Raw genomic sequence first — 20,560 nt, 5'->3', positions numbered from 1 at the left:
TGATGGAAAACACAGATGTGCCCCAGGCTCTCCGCTGGGGCAGGCAGGAAGGCACCCTCCTCCCCGTCAGAGAAGGAGAAACAGACACAGAAAGGGCCCTGGCACAGGGTCCAAGCCCCGTGGCAGTTCAGAGAATCAAACCTCCAATGCGTAGCCGCGTCTATAGGGGCGGGAATACTGTTGAAGGTGGTGAGGGAGGGGCTGCCCCAATGGTTTGCGGGGGGCATAGGGTCTTCCCCTCCCTCCGCCCGCAGATTAGAGCCCTGGTCCTCCCCTCGAGGTGGGGGTTCCCGGGGTACCCTAGCAGAGGGCTTACGAGCTCTACCCTAACCCCTCCCCATTCTGGAAAAGGCAAAGGTTACCCCCTGCGGCAGATGTATGGGGAAGGAAGAAGGGGTGGGGCCGGTTTGGGGAGCCCCTCCTCACCCCACACTCTGGCCTTCAGATGGGGACACCTCTTGGGGTCTGGCTTGGCCACTCCAGACTCCCCTCCCTGATCTGCATCTTATTCCAATAGAGGGATCACCTTGGGGGGGGGGTCTCTCTGAGTGCGGGAGGCCCCCTCATTTATTCCAGTTCCCAGGGATCCCTGGGCCTCACCTGTCTCCACGTGGTGAGGAAAAGAGCACCCTCGCTCCCCCCGCAAAAGAGAAACCCCAGGGAGAGCGTGGAGATGGGCCAGGGGCTTTGTGGGAAGCTGGGAGGATATGTCTTCCGCCTGCCTGCTCTGGAGGGGGAGAGGGGTTCTTTAAGAGTCACCCCCAAGCTGCTCCCACGCTGGAGATGAAGGAAACTAGAAGGACCTGGAAGTGGGAGGTGCCTTGGGCACCCCTGAGGCCAAGGCGCTCCATTGTACAGCTGGGGAAACTGAGGCCCAGGTGCCCACACATGGGTGCAGATCCAGACACTTGGGAGGCACAGGCCGTGACCCAGCCCGAGGACCCCCTTTCAGCACACTCGCTCCAGAGAGACCTTTGTGGGGGGCTTGTGACTCCCTACCTGTGCTGAGAGAGAGGGAGGTGAGCGAGCAGAGGGCCCACCTCCTGGGGGGGTCTGTGTGGGTTGGGGGAGCACGATCACAGACCCCCACTCAGCCACACTCCTGCGCACTCCCTAAAGATGGACTCATGGGTGCCAGGTAGGAAAGTAACCTTCACGACCCTCGGGAGAGACAGGGAATCAGAGACCCAGAGACGAGGTCCCCAGTCCCACCTCGGCAGAGTCTGTCCTCGACCCCCGCCCATTGTCCCCGGGTACGACCAGTCCCCAGGGGGCACGGCGGAGACAGAGGCAGGGGACCCCAGAAGCCCGGAGTCTGGCCTGCCTGGCGCTGAGAGGGGCCGGGGCGGGCGGAGAGCGAGGCGGCGGGAGGCGGTGGCGAGGGGAGCCGGTGGGCGGGGGCACTGACGTCAGACCCGGGCCCGGGCGCCGGCGGCCGCTCCCCCGCCACATCCTGGTGGCCGCGCTCGCAGCCGGGCCGGGCCGTGCGCCGCTCAGCCGGGCAGCCTCGCGCGCAGCCACCGGGGAGCGGGCGGGGGCCATGCGTCGGCCTTGAGCGCGCCGGGCCGGCGCCAAGGAGCGCGCGCGGCGGGCGGGCGGCCGAGCCGGCGAGGGGCCCGCGCGCGGCGGCCGAGCATGGAGCTGAGCCTGGAGAGCCTGGGGGGCCTGCACGGCGTGGCCCATGCGCAGGCGGGAGAGCTGCTGAGCCCGAGCCACGCGCGCTCGGCGGCGGCGCCGCACCGCGGCCTGGTGGCGCCCGGGCGCCCCGGCCTGGTGGCCGGCATGGCGAGCCTGCTGGACGGCGGCGGCGGCGGCGGCGCCGGGGGCGCGGGCGGCTCGAGCGGCGCGGGCGGCGGCGCCGACTTCCGCGGGGAGCTGGCGGGCCCGCTGCACCCGGCCATGGGCATGGCCTGCGAGGCCCCCGGCCTGGGCGGCACCTACACGACGCTCACGCCCCTGCAGCACCTGCCCCCGCTCGCGGCCGTGGCTGACAAGTTCCACCAGCACGCGGCGGCCGCGGCCGTAGCCGGGGCGCACGGCGGCCACCCCCACTCGCACCCGCACCCGGCGGCCGCGCCGCCCCCGCCGCCCCCGCCGCAGCGCCTGGCGGCCAGCGTGAGCGGCAGCTTCACCCTCATGCGCGACGAGCGCGCGGCGCTCGCCTCCGTGGGCCACCTCTACGGGCCCTACGGCAAGGAGCTGCCCGCCATGGGGTCGCCGCTGTCGCCGCTGCCCAACGCACTGCCGCCCGCGCTGCACGGCGCCCCTCAGCCCCCGCCGCCGCCGCCGCCGCCGCCGCTGGCCGCCTATGGCGCGCCGGGCCACCTGGCGGGGGACAAGCTGCTGCCGCCCGCCGCCTTCGAGCCTCACGCCGCGCTGCTGGGTCGCGCGGAGGACGCGCTGGCCCGCGGGCTGCCCGGAGGCGGCGGCGGCAGCAGCTCGGGCGCCGGGAGCACCGGGGGGCTGCTGGCGCCGCTGGGCGGGCTGGCGGCGGCCGGAGCGCACGGGCCTCACTCCGGCGGCGGCGGCCCGGCCGCGGGAGGCGGCGGCCCCGGGGCGGGCGCGGCGGCCGAGGAGATCAACACCAAGGAGGTGGCGCAGCGCATCACGGCGGAGCTGAAGCGCTACAGCATCCCGCAGGCCATCTTCGCGCAGCGCATCCTGTGCCGCTCGCAGGGCACGCTCTCCGACCTGCTGCGCAACCCCAAGCCCTGGAGCAAGCTCAAGTCGGGCCGCGAGACCTTCCGCAGGATGTGGAAGTGGCTGCAGGAGCCCGAGTTCCAGCGCATGTCGGCGCTGCGCCTCGCAGGTAGGAGCGCGGCGCGTACCGCCCGACCCTAGGGGTCCGGCTCGGGGCTCCCCAGTACCAAGCAGTGCGGCAGCGGAGAGCCCCGGCTCCCTCCCCCGTCGGCGGCCTTGCGCCCCGCCGCCCTCTCTGGACCCCCTTGCAGGAGGCTAGAGCGTGATCTGCGCCCCTGCCCGTCAGTTCCGTCAGCAAAAGGGGGAAAAGGACTGTGCCGCCGTCCCTCCCGTAGACTCCCGCCCAGCCCCTCCGGGAACTGGGAGGGGGTCCCTGGACCCTTTTTAGACTGCTGGAGGATCCCCAAGCTACCAGCAGCGTCGCTCATTGTGTGTGTGATGTGTGTGTGTGTGTGTTTTAGGGGGTGGGTGCCACAGACGCGCCGCCGCTTTCAGCTCGGGGTGCCACTCCCCCCCTCCCAAACGGCCCCTCGCTGCGCCTCCAGCCCCGGGGCAGAGCGCCGGGACCGTGCACCGGGTGCCAGAACCTTAGCAGCCAGGGCCGGGCCCGCGCTCAGCCCCCGGCCCCAGCGCGCGCTTCTTTGTAGCTGGGCCTCCGCGATCGATAGCCCCCTCCCCCTCTCCGGCCGCTGGCAAAGGTCACCCGAGAACGGGCGGGGGAGGGGCAGCCCGGGGGACCCTCGGCGCGCGCGGCGCGGAGGCCTTTACACCCCAGCCGGCCGCCCGCCCCACGCGTTTGCTCCTGGCTAGGGTGCGCGCACCCCACCGGCCTCTCTTTTCCGTTTTGTGGTTCTCTCGTTTCCACTTCTCTCTCTGTCGGGCGAACTGGGGTCTATTTTTTTTGCTCGATCTCCGTTTTCCTCCTGGTCTCATTCTTTCTCCTTCTCTCTGTCCCGCTCCCTCTCTGCCTCTCTCTGCCTCCGTCTCCGTGTCTCACTCACACTGATACTCATCGCCCCCCGCGCCCCCTCCTCCCTCCCGCTGACAACAGCTGGGTCCACACCTGCCCCCAGAGAGCCGGCGGCCAGGACCCCTTCTCCTGGGCGTGCGTGGTGGGGTGCAGAAGAGCCCCCACTCTCACCACGGTGGCCTGGCTTGGGTGGGTGGGGGGGTCTTTTCCTGGCCACTCTGGGGAGGGGCTGCAGCCGCCGCAGCCGCCCCAGCAGCGGGGACAATAGCGGCCCCGGGCGCCTGATCGATCGCTTCTCTGCGCACAGGGGCGAGTGGGGCTGGGTAGAGTGGGCTGGGGCTCAAACCAGGCACCCCGTAAGAGGGGAGGCAGGGAGGGACTTGGCTGTGAGGGGCCGGGCAGGGGGGCTGGGGAAGAGGGGGTGCCGTTGGGGGATGGAGAGGGGTCGGTGTTCGTTGCTCCCCTCCCCCTAGGCGTCCTGGACAACCTGGGGACCTGCACCCACACGCGGGCCTCAGTTTCCCCTTCTGCGGAGCAAGGTGACTGCCTGAGCCTCGGATAGGCTTCCTAGATTCTCCACATTAGGGACTAAATCCTCCTTTTACGTGGCAGGTAACAAAGTGCGTGGGAAGGTGGCCGTGAAGTGTTAGAAACGGCATCAGGAACCTGGACGGTCTTGTGTAAGGGCAGTACCCACTCTGTCCTGCTCCTCGTGACACATGCAGTGACACAGGTGTGCTCACAGGGGACACTCAGTCACACCAACACACGGCCACAGCCTGCCGTGTGTGATACAGGTGATCTGGGAGGAGGCCAGAGCATGGCTCTGACGCTGTAGGTAGTAAGCAGCCCTCAACGAATGGGGTCACTTGTGAGGTCTGACTTATTGCACACTGGCCACCTCCGGCCTCCTCCCCGGTGCATGTATTTTGGGGACATTGTGTCTGACATGTGTGTACCCAAAGGACACACCCCTTTCCATTTCTTTCCACCGTCACTGTCATGTAACTAACTGGACCTCTTTGTGGTATTTGAGTGGCGCACTCTGGGGCAGATTGGCCAGGGCGTCTTAGAATGTCAAGCCTCAGGTGAGAAGTCCCTGTGGCGGGTGCCCGCTGTGAGGGATCCGCGCCAGCCAGCAGGGCACCAGCTCCCAGAGTCGGTGTAAGTACCGGGAGGGCAGGGGAAACTGAGGCTGCGTTTGCATCCCAGCCGGGCCTCCCTGACCTCTGCGGTGGCAGCCAGACGCCTCACCTCTCTGAGCCTCGGTTTCCCCTTTTGAAGTGGGAGTCAGAATAGTGGCCGTCTCAGGGGTACGTGGGGGAAATGGAGAGGATGAGCGCAGGACCTGGCACACGCTCAGGTCCAGGGGACATGGAGCCGCGACAGCCGGCCTGTCCCCGGCTCCTCCAGGCCGCTGCCCGCGCGTGACCCAGCCACCCCACCCCACCCCGTCCGCCTGGTCCGCGCGCCCGGCCCTGGGCCCCCGCCACACCTCTAGCGCGTTCAGGACCCTGTCCACAGCGCGGGGCTGGCCTTACGATGTCAGAGGTGGCCGGGCCGGGGTAATTAGGCACCGACCGACCGGCCGAGAGGCCTTTAGTTCCGGTCGCTGCGCAAATGAAAAGCGGTTAAGTGGCGGCAAATCGCAGCGGTTGTGGGGGGGGGAGGCGGGGCACATCCCTCCCCAACGCGCCGACCCGCAAGCGACAGCCCAAAGCACGACCTCCGGCGCCCAGACCCGCGCAGTCCAAGCCCGGCAGGGAGCACTCACCGCCGCCCTCCCTCCTCCCCCGCCCCATCCCGGGCCCAGCGAAAGCCGCCCACCTTCCCGGGACCCTGCAGCTCCGCGCCCCAGTCCCACGCCCTCGCGCTGGCCCGCCTCCGGCCTCTCCTCTTGACCGAGCTGCTCCGGACGTCCCGTCCGGTAGTCCCGTCCTTGCGCTGGACCAGGAGGGAGAAAGACACACGCAGAGACAGAGAGAAAGAGAGATAGGTAAGGAAGGACAGAGAGTGGCGGAAAAAAAAGAAGAGAGAAAGTCAAAGAGAGAGACAAAGAGACAGAAAAGGAGAGACTGGAAAAGGGGAGTTGAGAGGTCCCAGCGGCTGCCGGTCTGCTGGGTTCCACTAGTCTGGATCCTGTCACCTCCCAGCTCCCCGGCCTCTCCCCTTCCCGGCTCTGGGGCTGAGGAGGGAAGAGCAGTTTCTTTTTGTTTCTCTGAAGCACCCAAGAAATCTGGCCAGGTAGACGTGAGGGTCCCCCACTCCGTTGCCCCCAGGCCTTCCTGTTCTTTGTGACTCAGTTGACCCACCTGTACAATGTGTGTGCATTGGGGGAGCCAGGCTCTGGGCCTGACATTCTGAGATTCTGGGGATGGCCCATCCTGCAGCCCCCCAACCCCACTGCCATGGCTTGGGGGGGGGGTCTAGCCCTACTCCACCCCAGGGTCCTCAAGAGTCCCACAGCTTCGGAGCCGCCGCCTCTTCGAAGCCCTCCCCGACCCTGTCTCAAACAGTAATTACGGGAGAGGGGCTGGGGGAGGGGCTGGCGGACTCCGCGGGGGCGGGGCGGTCGATGAATTCGAATTACCGTCTCTAATTCATCACCGTCGCCGGGTCGATAACTTCGGCCGTCTTCAAATATTGTTTAAATTGCAACTCCGGAGGAAAAGTATTTTTTGTAACTGATCAGAAAATATATATAAAAATATCAGATGGTGGCGATTGAAAGAAGGGCCCTCTCCTCCTCCTCCTCCTTCTCGCCTGCTGATGAGCCCCAGACCCAGAATCCCTGAAGGCTGTGGGAGACCGGCCGTGGGGGAAACTGAGGCAGAGAGGGAGCCATTTCCGGAGGTGACAGGGGATGGTCACGGTGAGGGCAGATGTCAGGGTCGGCGGTGGCTTTGCAGTGCGGTGGCCAGGGGCCTGGAGTCTGGAAGGGATGGTGATGGAAAGGGGAAAGGCACACCAGCTGCCCCCCGCCAGGCTAGGACAGGCTTTTCCCCCACCCCTCCCCCCATTCTGCAGCCACCATCCCGGACAGGTGTTGAATGGGGTGGGGGGGTCATGAGGCTGAAGAGACTCAACCCACAAGGTCCAATTCCGGAGTCCCACTTGGAGAGACACTATCCATCCCCCGCCAAGCACTCTCGACCCCCTCTCCCCTCCCCCCATCCCCCCACCCCCGCAAAGACCAATGTACCTTCAGTAAAACCTGACCTTGATCCACCCACAAGGGTCCACACCTCTTACAGACCCCTCCAGAAAGCCACCCCAGCAGAGAATTTGGAGACCTGGCCTCACCCGGGCTCTGTCACTGACTGATCTTGGGTGAGGGTCTGAGTCTCAGTTTCCTCGTCTGAGAAATGGACAGAATCAGATACCACCTCCTAGGTGTTTGTTGAGGTTTTTCTTATCAACCCCACCCCCAGCCCCAGAGCCCCTCAGGATGTATTCACAGACCCTGTAACCCGAGGCCACATTGCTTAATCACCCACTCACACCCACATCTCCTTGTCTTTAGGGAGGACCTGGGTCACCCCTGGCAGCCTGTGCTTTGTGGGACCCACAGAGAGTGGGCAGGGGAGCCAGAAGGGGTCTGGGACCTGGAGGGGACACCGCAGGCCTCCTCAGGGAAGCAGGGAGTGGGGGGATACTGTCTGGGGCTGTGTGTGCCAGGGCCATGAGGGGCTGTGCATGATGCCTTGGGTCCCCCAAACCGGTCCCTCCTTCTAGACCACAAGAGCCAAGTGGGGCGGCACCAGCACCCTGCCCAGGTTCACTGATTCTGGCTTCCACTTCCATGCAGAGGGGGAGGGAGAGGAGAGGGGTAGGTTGTCAGATGGGGAGGGGCCAGGCTGGGGTGCCCGGAAGCCCTCCCCCTCCCCCTCGGTTCACCCACCAGAAATGAGGGACCTTTTAAGCCAGTTTGGATATTGAGCCCATTTTACAGACCAGCAAGCCAAGGCTGAAAGAAAGCTGCTTGCTAAAGCTGCACACTCAGGGTGACTCAGAGCCTTTAGTAAGTGGGGCTTGAGATGCACAGGCTCCCACCTCCCTCAGAGATGGGGGGACATTCCGGGCAGGTGGGCCAGCAGAGACAAAGGCTGGGAGGGGAGCTCAGTGGACTAAGGCCAGGGACAGAAGGGAGGTTCTCAAGGTCATGTCAAGGTCCAGTTTACAGACCGCTTGGGTGACCCTTGGGCCGGGAGGCCAGGCCTGCACTTTTCCTTCCGACTCAGAGTTGGACAGGATCACGGACCCATATGAGTCCCCCCAGGGACCACCAGAGACCCTGGGGATGGGGGCCAGGTCCCAGCGTCCTCCTGCTGAACTCAGAGCCACCCGCTTCTGCTTTTCCTGGTGAACCGCCCCCTCCTGGCTGCCAGCCCTCGGGGGGAACCTGGGCCCTGAACTGGAGGTCCAGCCCTCCTTGGACCCCAGTCCCGATAGTCTCTTCCTGCCTGAGAGACAAGGATGGTCGTTCCCACGTCACAGAGAAGCACACAGAGGAATCTGCCGGGTGAGGGGCTGGAGCTGGGCTTTGGCTCCTTTATTCTGAAGCCCCCTTAGCCGAAAATCCTAGGACTAACCAAGACCCAGCCATTCTCCCTAAACTCCCTCCCTATCAACCATCACCACTCTAGTCTGAGCAACCCACCTCTGGCCGCTGCCTCCTCCTTGCTGGTCTCCAGGCTCCACTCCCTCCCCTGATGTCCTCTCTCCAAAGCTGGAGGGGGCTTCTTACAGTTAAGTCAGAGCTCATCATTCTTCTGCTTAGTACCGTGCCTCGTGGCTCCCAAGAGCCCAGAAGTAGAGGAACACTTCCTGCCATGGCCCTAACTTTCTGTCCCGCGTCCATGCAGGTGGAACCACCAAGGACAAAGGCTGGGAGGTGGGAAGCCAGAGCTGCTGTAAGGATGGAGGCTGGACCCCTGCGGCTGGAGTCTTTGTACGCAGCAGCGAGCTCAGCTTAACCAGGGGAGCTCAGGCTGGTTTGAATCAAGTGTTTAATTAAATATGGCCCTTGATCAATAAGGAAGGCTGTGCTCGTGGGGGAGGGAAGAGGCTGGCCAGGAGCCGGGGGCAGCCTGGGAGACCCACCAGACCTTGGGCAGTCCAGGGACACCTGCGGCCTCAGTTTCCCCTCTGCCGAGTAGGTGTGGACGTGGTGGGGCTAGGACACGGGGGGGGACTCTCCTGCTGCTGGTGTCTTGCCCTACGGACAGATGTGGGGTAGGCCGGGGGCGTAGACCTAAAGAGTCACACGCACAAAGCCACATATTGGCAGCAGATGGAAAGGGACAAGGAGAGGCGCCCATGACCGGCGCGGGCCTCTGGAGAGAGGGGACGGAAGTGTAGACGTGCCAGCGACACAGTGTAGATGCGCGCCGGGAACGCAAGCAGAGATGCGAAGGAACGGGGATGTAAGTGTAGATCCTCACGGGACACAAGTGTAGACGCCCACATCCACACTAGGGCAAGCGCACGCGCAGACTCCGGCCCAGGACCCCCACCGCCCTCCGGTCGGGGTCTGGCACATCCCGGCGCTGGGGGAGCAGGGAAGAACCCACTTCCCTCGCCACACACACACCTGCGCTGGCGCCTGGGAACTTCTCAGGGGCCCCCAGCTGAGCCGCTGGGCCACCTCTCCTACCCATCCGCTTCCGGGCAGCTGCTGTCCGGACCCCACTCCCTAGAGCTGGGGGGTTGGGAGAGGGTCGCGTCCGCCCGCGGTGACGGAGGTAGGTGATGGGGGACCTGGTGCGGGCACAGCAGGGTTCATGCTTTTCTACGCACCCTAGCGCATCCGCGCCCACTAGGGAAGATGTCGGTGCCTCAGTTTCCACCACCAGGCCAACGCCGCCCCGCAGTGCCGGCAAAGCCGCGGAGTGCAGCCGGGGCCGCCGCGTTCCGCACGTCTGTCCTCGGCGGACGTGGGATCTCCCAAACCCGAAAGGATCTAGCGTGCATCCGCCCTCCACAGCCTGGAGGGGCATGGGCGCACGCGGCCCAGCGTAAGGACCCGGCCCCTTGCCCTGCACACCCGCGGCCTCCGAGCCTCAGGGTCACCTGCGCGCCCTCAGCAAGCGCAAGCATCCTGCCCCGGGGGAAGTCACATCCCACCCGTGGGGAGCTGCCTCTGGGTTCGCCTCCCTCCGGCCCAACCCGGGGCGGCGGCGGACTTGGCGCGCTTGGCTGTGCGCTCAGAACGTCGGGTCACTGCTCCTGGAACGCAGACAGCACAGCGCGGGGGACCGGGGCGCTTGGGGAGGAGGGATGCCCTCGGGGGCGGTCAGGCGCGGGGCTGTGGACAAGGCGCTTCCCCTGCTCACCTCCGTTTCCCCAAATGGAGCCTAGAATCCCCAGCCCGGCTGAGAACGGAAGCACGTAAAGAAAAGCCTCCTGCGCGCTTCGGAGCAACTGGCAAAGTCCCCGCTCGCTTCCTCCACCTCCCTCCTGTCTACCCACCCTGTTCTTTAAAAAGTGCTGTATTATTTTTTTCAGACAGCGGACACATTCGCCAAGTTCCACATTTAAGTGGAGCAGGTCCCCTTTCTGTAAACCACGGTTTGTATTGCTCCTTCTAAAGAGAGGTTACACTTAATCCTGCAGCCATGATGCACGTACTTTTCCTTTTCCTTTTCCTCTTTTTAAAAAACACCGGTTCTGCTGTGCTTTTGCTTCACCGTCACCCAGCACATGCACATCAGGAAAGAGAGAGCCTTGAAGGCATTTTTGCCTGCTGCATAGTATTCTCTTTGGCCATTTCCTTCTGTCTTCAACCACGTCCCTGCCCAGTGGACATTTAGGACGTTCCAGGTGGTTTCGTCGCCCCCAGGGCCGTAGTGACCACGTGCAGCACGACAGTTTTGCCTGTGAGTTTATCTGTGGCTTAGTTTCCCAATCACTGACATGCTGGGTCCTCCTCCCCCCCTCCCCCCGCCCCCGCCGGCCTTTTCTACTTTGGCTTCTCTATGCTTTTTCTTATCACCGAAGGTTCCTTTCCTGTCATCTTTTTCAAATCCATTTCCAACTGTCAGCCGCTGTGACTCTTTAACTTTTTTTTTTTAAATAAAAGCTCTGTGTGCACCCGCTGATGAGGTTTGCCCCCGAGTGCCTGAATGGGGGGGGCGGGTCTCAAGGCGTGAGAGCTGCCCCTGGACACCCCCGTCCCCCCATCCCCAGGCATTGCAACCGCCAGATGGAGCCCCCCCCCACCCGCCGGGAGGGGCAGCCCAGAGCCCAGTGGAAACGCTCATTTCCCTGATAAGTCTTTGAAAGGCTCAGAACTAATTTGAAAATGCGGCCATTAAAATCCCATCAGGGGAAGCAGGGGGGTGGGGAGGGAGGCTGGGTGACAGCCAAGGTGCGTTCAGAGGCTGGGGGAGGGGGAGGTGTGGACCTGGCGGGTAGGGGAGGGGTGGAGGGGCAGAGAGTGGAGAGGCATCGGAGACTGAGGAGGGGCTGCTGAGGCTTCCAGGGGGTCCACATCTGAGGGCAGGGGCCTGGCTCAGCACCATCTCCCTGGAGATGACTCCCCTCCCCCCATCCCTGGGAACCTCCTCCGGGTGCCCTGAGGAGTGCAGGGTGTGGATAAAGCGGGTCCGAGGCATGTATATGCTCCCGGCTCCCCTCCCAGTGACTCACTGTGTGATCTTGGGCAAGTCATTCCCTGTCCTTGGCCAGGGGAGGCCAGCGGGGGATGCTCAGGGCAGCTCAGCCCAGTGGGGACAAGCCACGAGGGTGGTGGCATCAGTGTGGCCCACATCCGGGGCTGGGCAGCCGGTGGCCCGGGTGGGACGTGTCGCCAAGGAAACCGGTCATCATCCCAGCCGGGGACCTGGCTCCGTATTGAACTGTCTGCCCCGCGAAGCTGAGCTGAGCTGAGCTGAGCGCAGGAGGTGGCCGGAGGGGAGGGAACGGGACAGTGGCTCCGGCTCCCGCTCCCACGCCGCCACCACCCCGTGCCCAGGTGGACGGATACTGGGAAGGGGGTGGTACAGGCGGCCCCCGGGGCCCTGGGGGCAGGCAAGAGTGGCCCCGTGGTGGCTTTGACACCGCACAGAGGGCGACACAGAGGGATAGGCACAGTTGCTCAAGTGCCTGCATTGCTGACTTCTGGGGCCACCGTCTGGCTGCTGTCCTCCCCTGGCAGACCCAGGCTTTCACAGTGGGGGGAGTCACCCTCCCGGTGCCACCTGGCTTCTGCCAGATCTGTTCCCCCCTAGCCGGGCTCACGTCTCCCCCACCAGGTAGGCCAACCATGCCCACCTCCATCCCGAGCTGCACAGCGGGGGCAGCCGGCAGCCCCGTCTGGGAACAGTCAGTCATCGCTTTCCGTGTATCTGTGCGATTATTCGGGTGACGTGTTTTCACACCACATCGAGGCTCCGTGGGAGCCTGCACGCCGGGGGTGCTTGATAACTGTGTGAGTGAAGGGGGGCGGGGGGAAGGAGGGAGCAGCTGCAGGGTCCGCCCTGACCCGCACGTGGAGCCAGCTTTGCTAACCCTCGCGACCGACCACTGTGCGGTCGGGACCCCCAACCCCACGGACAGACGGGGACATCAGGACCAGGGGTCGCTGGGCCCGCTTTATAAACCAGGAAGACAGTGTCCACAGACTGTGTGCTCAGGGCCACTCGGCCCCTGGAGCCCAGGCCCAGCGCCCCCGCTGATGGGGCAGGGCAGGGCAGTGGGGTAGCTAGCAGGCCCACGGCCAGGAGACAGACAGGAGCCACCCCGGGGGTCTCGATGGCCCATCCTGCATCCTGTAGGCTCAGCCCCAGCGGGCTCGGCGCCACGCACACTGGCTTGTCACACCCAGCAAGTCGCGGCCCGCCCTTGATTCTTCACGCCGCATCCTCTGTCTGACATCCACGCTGTGTCCCCAACCCCCGAGGCCAGCTGCAAGCAAACGTCACGCTGAGGCCTGCTGGCCCCCGGCTCTTCCCCCGCTGCCCACTGACTGGCCGCAGCCTCTGAGCCTCTGCCCCCACCGCCCCACCCGCTGCCCACCTGTCTGCCTGTCGCACCGAAGCCTCCGGCTACCCTCCCAGTTTTCCCCGTTCCTCACACGCGTGTGGTCTGCTGTGCGTGGCTCCCCCTCCCAATACAGCAAAGCCGCACTGCACACGCCGCCTTCCGCCCGGCCAGGCCCTGTGCAGCCCCACGCGGGCACACCCAACTGATGGGGGACAGGCAGACTCCCAACTGATGGGGGACAGGCAGACTCCCGCGTGGTCAGCCGCCTGGGGCCAGGGATGGCCCAGGACAGGCACAGCAGGGGCACTCGTCCCCCCATGTCACCCACCCAGACCACAGTGGGCCTCCGGAGGAGGAGAGGAGGAAGGCGCAGGATGCCAGAGGGGAGGGGGAGACGGGGTGGGGGGGGGAAGGAAGGGAGGAGGAGGAGCAGGGAGAGGAGGAGAGAAAGGTTGGGAAGTTGGGGGAGGAGGGGGAAGCAGGAGGGGGAAGGAGATGGGTGTTTGTCAGGTGATGATGGGGGTGAACAGGTGCAACCTTAGCTCCCTCCAGTGCGGACCTGATCCTCTCCATCCACTGAGGGGCGACTGAATCCAGGGACAACCCCTCCCCTGCCTGCTGCACAGCCCCAGCTTCCCCCTGGCTGACTGGGGACGGGGTGCTCCCTGCTGAGGGCCCTCCCTGGGGTCCCCCTGCTTTACCGGGCCCTCCAGGGCAGTGGCCAGCCGGGTCTCCCTGCGCAGGGTCTTCCAGTCTGGGCTGAGTCCCCTACCACCCACACAGGGGTGTCAGGCATTGGACAACACAGCCAGCCGGCAGCCTCCTGTGGATCCACTCTGTACTGGGCACCAGAAGGCTCCTAGGGGAGAGAATTGGGGCTCTGCTGAGGGTGAGGGGAAGAGTTTCCTGGGGCAAGGGCAACTGGGGCTGGGCCTTGAGGGATGTCTAGGAGTTCTTTGGCTGAGGCAGCCCAACTCCCTACTCCAGACCTCATTTTCTCCATCCTTCCCCCCTCCAGGAAGATTCTAGGGAAGGTGCTGAGGCTTGAGGCCTGCCCTGAGAGGGGGAGAAAGTTCACGGCTGCGCTGCAAGTGGGGCCCAGAGCCTAGCTCCTCCCCGGGGCCCCCATATGGGAGCTGGGTGCCTCATCTCAGCCCCACCATCGTATTCAAGACTTTTCTGGCTAAACCCCTTCTCAGAGCCTGGCAAGGCAGAGATCATGATTAAGACAGTTTTCCATTCGAGGAACCTGAGACTCAGAGGCCATCACCATGCAGTAATCCACGGTGGGGGCGGGTCTGACTACCCTCTTGGGCCCCTGGAGGCGAGCAACTTCCTAGGAAGGCAGGAGGGACAGAGGTGCCATGGGAGCAAGTCTCCGAGGGTCTGAAATGAAAGGGACCTTGAGGGTCCCCCCAACTCACCTCCCATTGCCGCCACCTGAAACGTGGACCGACAGGTCCACCTGCATCACTTCTCCCACCATCTCCTCCTCCATCATCCCCTCCTCCACCTGAATCATTTCTATCTCCATCACCTTCCCCACCATCTTTAAGATCAGAGCATCTCAGAATCAGCAGCTCCAAGTATCAGATTCTCAGTCCCTGGGGTCATGGATGGTGGACAGGAGAGAAAGTTGGGTCCAAAACCCTCACTCTGTGGCACCCCTGGATAGAGTGGGAGAATGGTGTGGGAAAAAGAAAGAAAAAAGCAGAGGAGGGAGAAAGTTGCAGTATTAAATTGGGGGGTGGCCCTGGTGAGGGAACCTGGGCTGAGTCCCCCCGTGCTGGGCACATACAAGGTGGACTCTAGGATGGGGTTTGATGGTGTCGGTGAGAATTTCGGAGGAGACGGTGGTGGAGGTGATAAAATGGAGGTGATGGTGGTGGAGGTGCAAGTGGAGGAGGTGATGAGAGCAGAGGTGGTGTTGATGATGGAGTTCGACTGTGGAGAGAGGTGGTGGTGGTACAGGTGGTGGTAATGGTGGAGGAGGAGGGGCTGGTGGTGGAATTGATGCAGATGATGGAAGTGATGGTGGTAGATGGACACCGATGGTGGTGGAGATGAGGTGATGGCAGAAGAGGCGATGGAGGTGGAAGTGATGCAGGTGGAGGAGGTGGGGGTGGTGGAGGTGACAGAAGCAGAGGTGATGGAGGGCATGACGTGGTAGAAGCGACACTGATGCAGTGGAGGAGGTGATGATGGCAGAAGAGATGCAGGTGGAGGAGTTGATGGTGGTAGAAGTGATTCAGGTGGAGGAGGCGATGGTGAAGGAGGTGATGGAGGGGGAAGTGATGCAAGTGGAGGAGACAATGGTGAAGGAGGTGATGGAGAAGTGATGCAGGTGGAGGAGGGGATGCAGGTACACCACAGTGGCGGTCCCCACTGGAGATCATCGTGGAAGAGGTGGCCGCAGCAGTGGCACCACAGTGTGAGGCTGCTGGCTGGTGCCATGAGTACGTCCCAGGCTGCTCCCCCGGCTCCTCTTCCCCAGCCCTGCTCCCTGGCCGGTCCTCTGGCAGCCTTGGTTTTCACTTCTGTGAAAGGGGCCCATACCCAGGCCTCTCCTCCTTCTAGGGCTGCCTCCAGGGGTGCAGTGGTTTTTAGGCCTGGCCAGGGTGATGCTGGGCCCTGGGAGGGATACTGATGAGGGGCAGGGCAGCGATAGTGAGTTCCCGCCGCTGGGGGGCTTTGGGGCACCTCCCCTGCTGGCACTCACACCCCCGCCAGGGGCAGGGGCCTCCAGGCCGGCGCCGCCGGGGTCTGTGGGGGAGGGAAGCGGTGACAAAAGCTGCTCGAGGTAAACAGCTCCGACTGGAGCCCGGATCGATCCAGGCTGTGAGGAGCTGTAATTAGATTGAACGCTGGGAAGGGGGGCGAGCGGAGCCTCTTTTTGCTGCGATCGACAAAACGCGAAGTTTTTTCACCACCCTGCTTCGCCCAGCCCCTCCCCCAGCCTCTGGGGCCCCCATTAGTCTCTGGATTGGAGAAGGGGGAGGCCGGGGGCAAAGAGGCGACCCACATCTTACCTCCCTCCCATCTGCCAGTCAACCCTGGCTGCTGTCTTGCCCCTGCCAGGACTTGCTGGGCGACCTTGGGCAAGGGGCTTACCTTCTCTGAGTAAGTAGGAAGGAAAATTCCTGCCCTATGGAATTATAAGGCCCTGTACATGTAAAGCTCTTGCAAGCTAGAGCATTGATACAAAGGAGCATTTGTATCTCTGTCCCTAGTGTAAATGCATAGTGAATTCATGAGAAAATTGCTAAGAGAATGAATGAATGCATGAGTGAATGAATGAATTGACGATCACAACAGGAGGGCAAGAAAGGCCTCTTTTGGAATGTAAAGGCCTGGCTGAGTTTTGACTCTTCCCTGGCCTTGCTGCCTGAGACCCAGCTTTCCCTTGAAAGAGTGGGGGACGTGGCCTCGCTCTCGTGAGCCTCACAGGCTGGCCAAGTTCCAAGGAGATGGGAGGTCAAGGCAGTTCCTTGTGCTTCCTTCCAACATTTCTTTAAGCAGATAAAATATGAACAAATGTTCTCACTCCCCTGTTTTGTATACAAAAGGCTGCCCGGTACACTGTTCATCTCCTAGGTTTTGTCTCATACAGTACCAGGATTGCTTTTCCTTTCTTGTACGGCTGTTCGTTTTTCCAGGAGTTAATGGTTGCCAATCACAAACTCTTCCCACATCCTCCAACAAAATTCGAAACCAACGCATGTTAGGACATTTCCATTTCCCTTGGTTCTTCTGCTCTGATCTGAATGGGGCTGTCCTCCGTGCCCTTGGTGCCTTTGTCCTGCTGTCTTTCAGGCTCTCCCGTCTTCATTTGGGGGACCTCTTTTCCCTTTCCTCTAGGTTGAATCACATTTCCTGATTCCCACCCCTTCCTTTTTTGATTTACTTCCTCATTTTGATGGAACACACCCTCTAGTAGCTTTCTGAGAAAAGGGTATACAGAAGTCAACTTCTGGAGACCTTGAATGTCTGACTATATCTTTAGTCCACCTTCATGCTTATGTTTGGCCGGTCACACAATTCTAGCTGAATACAGTTTTCCCTCAGAATTTTGAAGGCATTGTTCCACTGGCTCCCAGTTTTCAAGAAGCCCAAAGCCACTCTGATTCTTAGGTCTCCAAATGGCATGTGGCTTTCCTCTCTGGGACCTTTTATCTTCTTTTTTATCCTGGGTCCCTGACATTTCACGAGGATGAACCTCAGGGAGTGTATTGTTTTTCATTCATTGAGCTGAGCATTTCATGGGCTCTTTTAAACTGAACTCTCATGTCTTCCAGCCATGGATTAAAAAAAAAAAATATATATATATATATATATATAATTTATTTGGGCTTCCCTTCCTCTAGTTTTGGATGGCCTCTTGCTCAGATGACAAACCTGCACATTCATCCTCTAACTTTGTTATCACCTTTCCCTCATTTTCCATCTCTGTGTCCACTTGTATTTCCAGAGATATTTGCTTTACGTTCCAATTCTTTTTTTCTTTTTTTTCTTTTTCAAAATTTTTTGGCCCAGTCACATGGCCTGCAGGATCTTAGTTCCCCGACCAGGGATTGAACCCGGGCCCTTGGCAGTGATAGCGCCGAGTCCTAACCACTGGATCACCAGGAATTCCCTACGTTCCAATTCTTACATTGACTTTATTCCAGCTATTATATACTTAAATTCTAAGAGCATTGTCTTCCCCTTTCGTGGTCCTGTTTCATGGATACAGTATTTTTCTCTTACCTCTCCAAGAATCTGACTTATAACAGTGCCTGACCTGTCTGTTTCTTCTGAGAGCATCATCCCCCAATCCTCCTGCCATTTTTCTCACTTTTTCTCTCTCTCCTTCATTAGAGGCTTTTCTGAAATGTCCAGTAACCTCTGATCATCACTCTTCTTTAATCATGAAACCTGAAACAGCCAATCAGAAGCCCCGTGTGTGTTCCAGGTCAGAGGGGGCCAGGGAGGGACGTGGTGCGTCAGTTCACACAGGGGAACCTGTCGTCCCCGAGAAACGAGCCACAGTGCAGGGGACATTCATTTATTTTTGCTGACGTGTGTGGACATTGATCTGACATGTCATCGGGTTCAGACTGTCCTGGAGCCAAAAAAAGCCAGCTTGGCGTGTAGTCCCAGCAGGCCACTAGGCCTGGCAGCAGGGATCTGCTAGTACAGCCTGTGCCACCGGCCACTATGGGGGTGACAGAGTCGCTGGGGCAAGCAGTTGGCGGGGAGGCAGGACAGGGCAGGTGTCCACCACCCACTGCCCCTGACTGGTACGTGGATGAGGAATTGAGACTCTGATAGAGTTTGTGCTGATGTCAGCAGCCCCCGGGGAGAAGTAGCCAGCTCTGGCTGGTGAAGCTCATCTTTTCCACCCACTGGCCCCTACGGCGTTGAGGGGAGGGGTCCGCTTTGGAGCTGGGGCAGGGAGGAGCTGGACCACAGGCTCCAGCCCAGCTCCACCACCCTGAGATGTTGCCATTTCCCCTTTGCAAGCATCCACTGACCACAGGGCAGCCTCCTGCAGCCTTCCCGGTCCTCCGTGCCAGGTGGCCCTGGGAGAGGGAGGGTTGGTCTCTCGACCCCCCTTAGATCCTCCCAGCTCCAGAAGTTCCTCTGGGGACTTGAGGGGAGCCAAACCTCAGTATCAGTCTGCTGGTGGGGGGAGGCCAGAGTGGGTGCTCAGATATCAGAATCAGGCAGTGGACGCCCATGTGAGCCTGGTTCAGGGTCCCTGAGCTGGCCAGGCGCCAGAGGACACCAGGGAAGGAAGCATGGACTGTCACCCTCCTTCTGAGAACCCCCTTGCCCCATCATTCTAGGGGGAGGTTACTGGGGTTTGTGACACACCTCCAAGGCCCTATGAATTAACCACTTCTTTCACCCAGGTCTACACTGAGCCAAATAACTCACATGTAGAGTTTCCATGTCATTTCCCCCAGCACCCCCCAGGTGTGGGCTGCAGAAGGGAGGGCGGAAAGCCACCAACACCGGTGGTGCTCTTGAGGTCAGGATTCTTGGGGGGGTGGGGAGGGGTTTGGGGATATGAGGCTGGGGAGGGGGCCAGCATGCAGAAGAGGAATGGGAGGGGGTGGCGACGCGTGCCTGTGGAGGTGTGCTCACACTGTGTCTCCTTCTGTTTCTTCCCACCTCCACATCTGCCTCCTCTGTCTCTGTCTCCCGCCCACGACTGTCTGCCTCCCCTCCCTTCCATTCCTGGTGATCTCTACTCGCTGCCTCCTGGCCTCTTTCTGTGTCTGCCTGTCTCTTTTGGACCTGTCCCCGGGTCGTCTCTCCCTCCATCTCTCGCGTTTCCCGCGTATTTCTGTGTTTCCTGGTGTCTCTCCGCTCCGGGATGTGTGGCCTGTCTTCTTCCGTCCGGCCGCACGGTGGCGCTGCGTCCCGCTCGCCCGCCCGCCCGCCCGCTCGCTCGCTCGCCCGCAGCCTGCAAGCGGAAGGAGCAGGAGCAGCAGAAGGAGCGCGCGCTGCAGCCCAAGAAGCAGCGCCTGGTGTTCACCGACCTGCAGCGGCGCACGCTGATCGCCATCTTTAAGGAGAACAAGCGGCCGTCGAAGGAGATGCAGGTCACCATCTCTCAGCAGCTCGGCCTGGAGCTCAACACCGTCAGCAATTTCTTCATGAACGCGCGGCGCCGCTGCATGAACCGCTGGGCCGAGGAGCCAGGCGCCGGCCCCGGGGGCCCCGCCGGCGCCGCGGCCACCTTCTCCAAGGCCTGAGGCGCCCCGCCCTCGCCCCGCCCCTTCCCGCCCTCGCCCCGCCCCTTCCCTCCCCTCCCCCGCGCCCTCCCAGCCTCCACGGCCCGGGCGCTGCCCTCCCACGTCCCCCAGCCCCAACCCTGCCGGCCCGGAGACCCGCCCCAGGGGGCGCCTGGAGGGGCTGCCGTCCGGGTTCCGACACCCCGGGAAGGGACGCAGCACACCCCCAGCCCAAGTGCACAAAAAGGGCCCCCTCTCCTCCCTCCGTCCCAATCCCCTTCAGGCCAAAGGAAGCCCTCCACCCCACCCCACCCAGAGGGGAGGGGGTGACAGAAAGGGGCTCCCGGGCTCCCTTTCAAGGCAGGACGCCCAGGGGGCCTCGAGGAAAACCAGGGCTCACGTGTCGTCCCGAAAGCGGGTCAAGAAGCACATACTAGAAACATAAACCGGGTATTTAAAAAAGGAATTTAAAGAATAACCCCTCCTTCGCCGGCCCCCGGACCTGGGGACTTGAGGGGAGCCAAACCTCAGTAACAGTCTGCTGGTGGGGGGAGGCCAGAGTGGGTGCTCAGATATCAGAATCAGGCAGTGGACGCCCATGTGAGCCTGGTTCAGGGTCCCTGAGCTGGCCAGGCGCCAGAGGACACCAGGGAAGGAAGCATGGACTGTCACCCTCCTTCTGAGAACCCCCTTGCCCCATCATTCTAGGGGGAGGTTACTGGGGTTTGTGACACACCTCCAAGGCCCTATGAATTAACCACTTCTTTCACCCAGGTCTACACTGAGCCAAATAACTCACATGTAGAGTTTCCATGTCATTTCCCCCAGCACCCCCCAGGTGTGGGCTGCAGAAGGGAGGGCGGAAAGCCACCAACACCGGTGGTGCTCTTGAGGTCAGGATTCTTGGGGGGGTGGGGAGGGGTTTGGGGATATGAGGCTGGGGAGGGGGCCAGCATGCAGAAGAGGAATGGGAGGGGGTGGCGACGCGTGCCTGTGGAGGTGTGCTCACACTGTGTCTCCTTCTGTTTCTTCCCACCTCCACATCTGCCTCCTCTGTCTCTGTCTCCCGCCCACGACTGTCTGCCTCCCCTCCCTTCCATTCCTGGTGATCTCTACTCGCTGCCTCCTGGCCTCTTTCTGTGTCTGCCTGTCTCTTTTGGACCTGTCCCCGGGTCGTCTCTCC

At 62.1% G+C, this 20,560-nt stretch overlaps 1 protein-coding gene across 1 annotated transcript; it reads left to right on the top strand.

Moving 5' to 3' along the window:
- The first annotated feature begins 1,635 nt into the window (after nucleotides 1-1,635).
- Nucleotides 1,636-19,398, top strand: ONECUT3 (one cut homeobox 3). Its single transcript, XM_024134022.1, has 2 exons — nucleotides 1,636-2,809; nucleotides 19,106-19,398. Exons 1-2 carry the CDS (start codon nucleotides 1,636-1,638, stop codon nucleotides 19,396-19,398), a joined length of 1,467 nt encoding a protein of 488 aa, XP_023989790.1.
- Nucleotides 19,399-20,560: the final 1,162 nt, after the last annotated feature.

Source organism: Physeter macrocephalus, chromosome 2 (genome assembly GCF_002837175.3).
Source record: "Physeter macrocephalus isolate SW-GA chromosome 2, ASM283717v5, whole genome shotgun sequence".
In the NCBI taxonomy this organism is placed as follows: Eukaryota; Metazoa; Chordata; class Mammalia; order Artiodactyla; family Physeteridae; genus Physeter; species Physeter macrocephalus.
This window is presented reverse-complemented; position numbering and strand designations above follow the sequence as displayed.

What these genes read in the sequence shown, in the direction of transcription:
- ONECUT3 (XM_024134022.1), top strand. Translation starts at nt 1,636, where the DNA reads ATGGAGCTGAGCCTGGAGAGCCTGGGGGGCCTGCACGGCGTGGCCCAT. An exon ending in GTCGGCGCTGCGCCTCGCAG is followed by an intron (nt 2,810 to 19,105) that starts GTAGGAGCGCGG and finishes GCTCGCCCGCAG; the next exon opens with CCTGCAAGCGGAAGGAGCAG.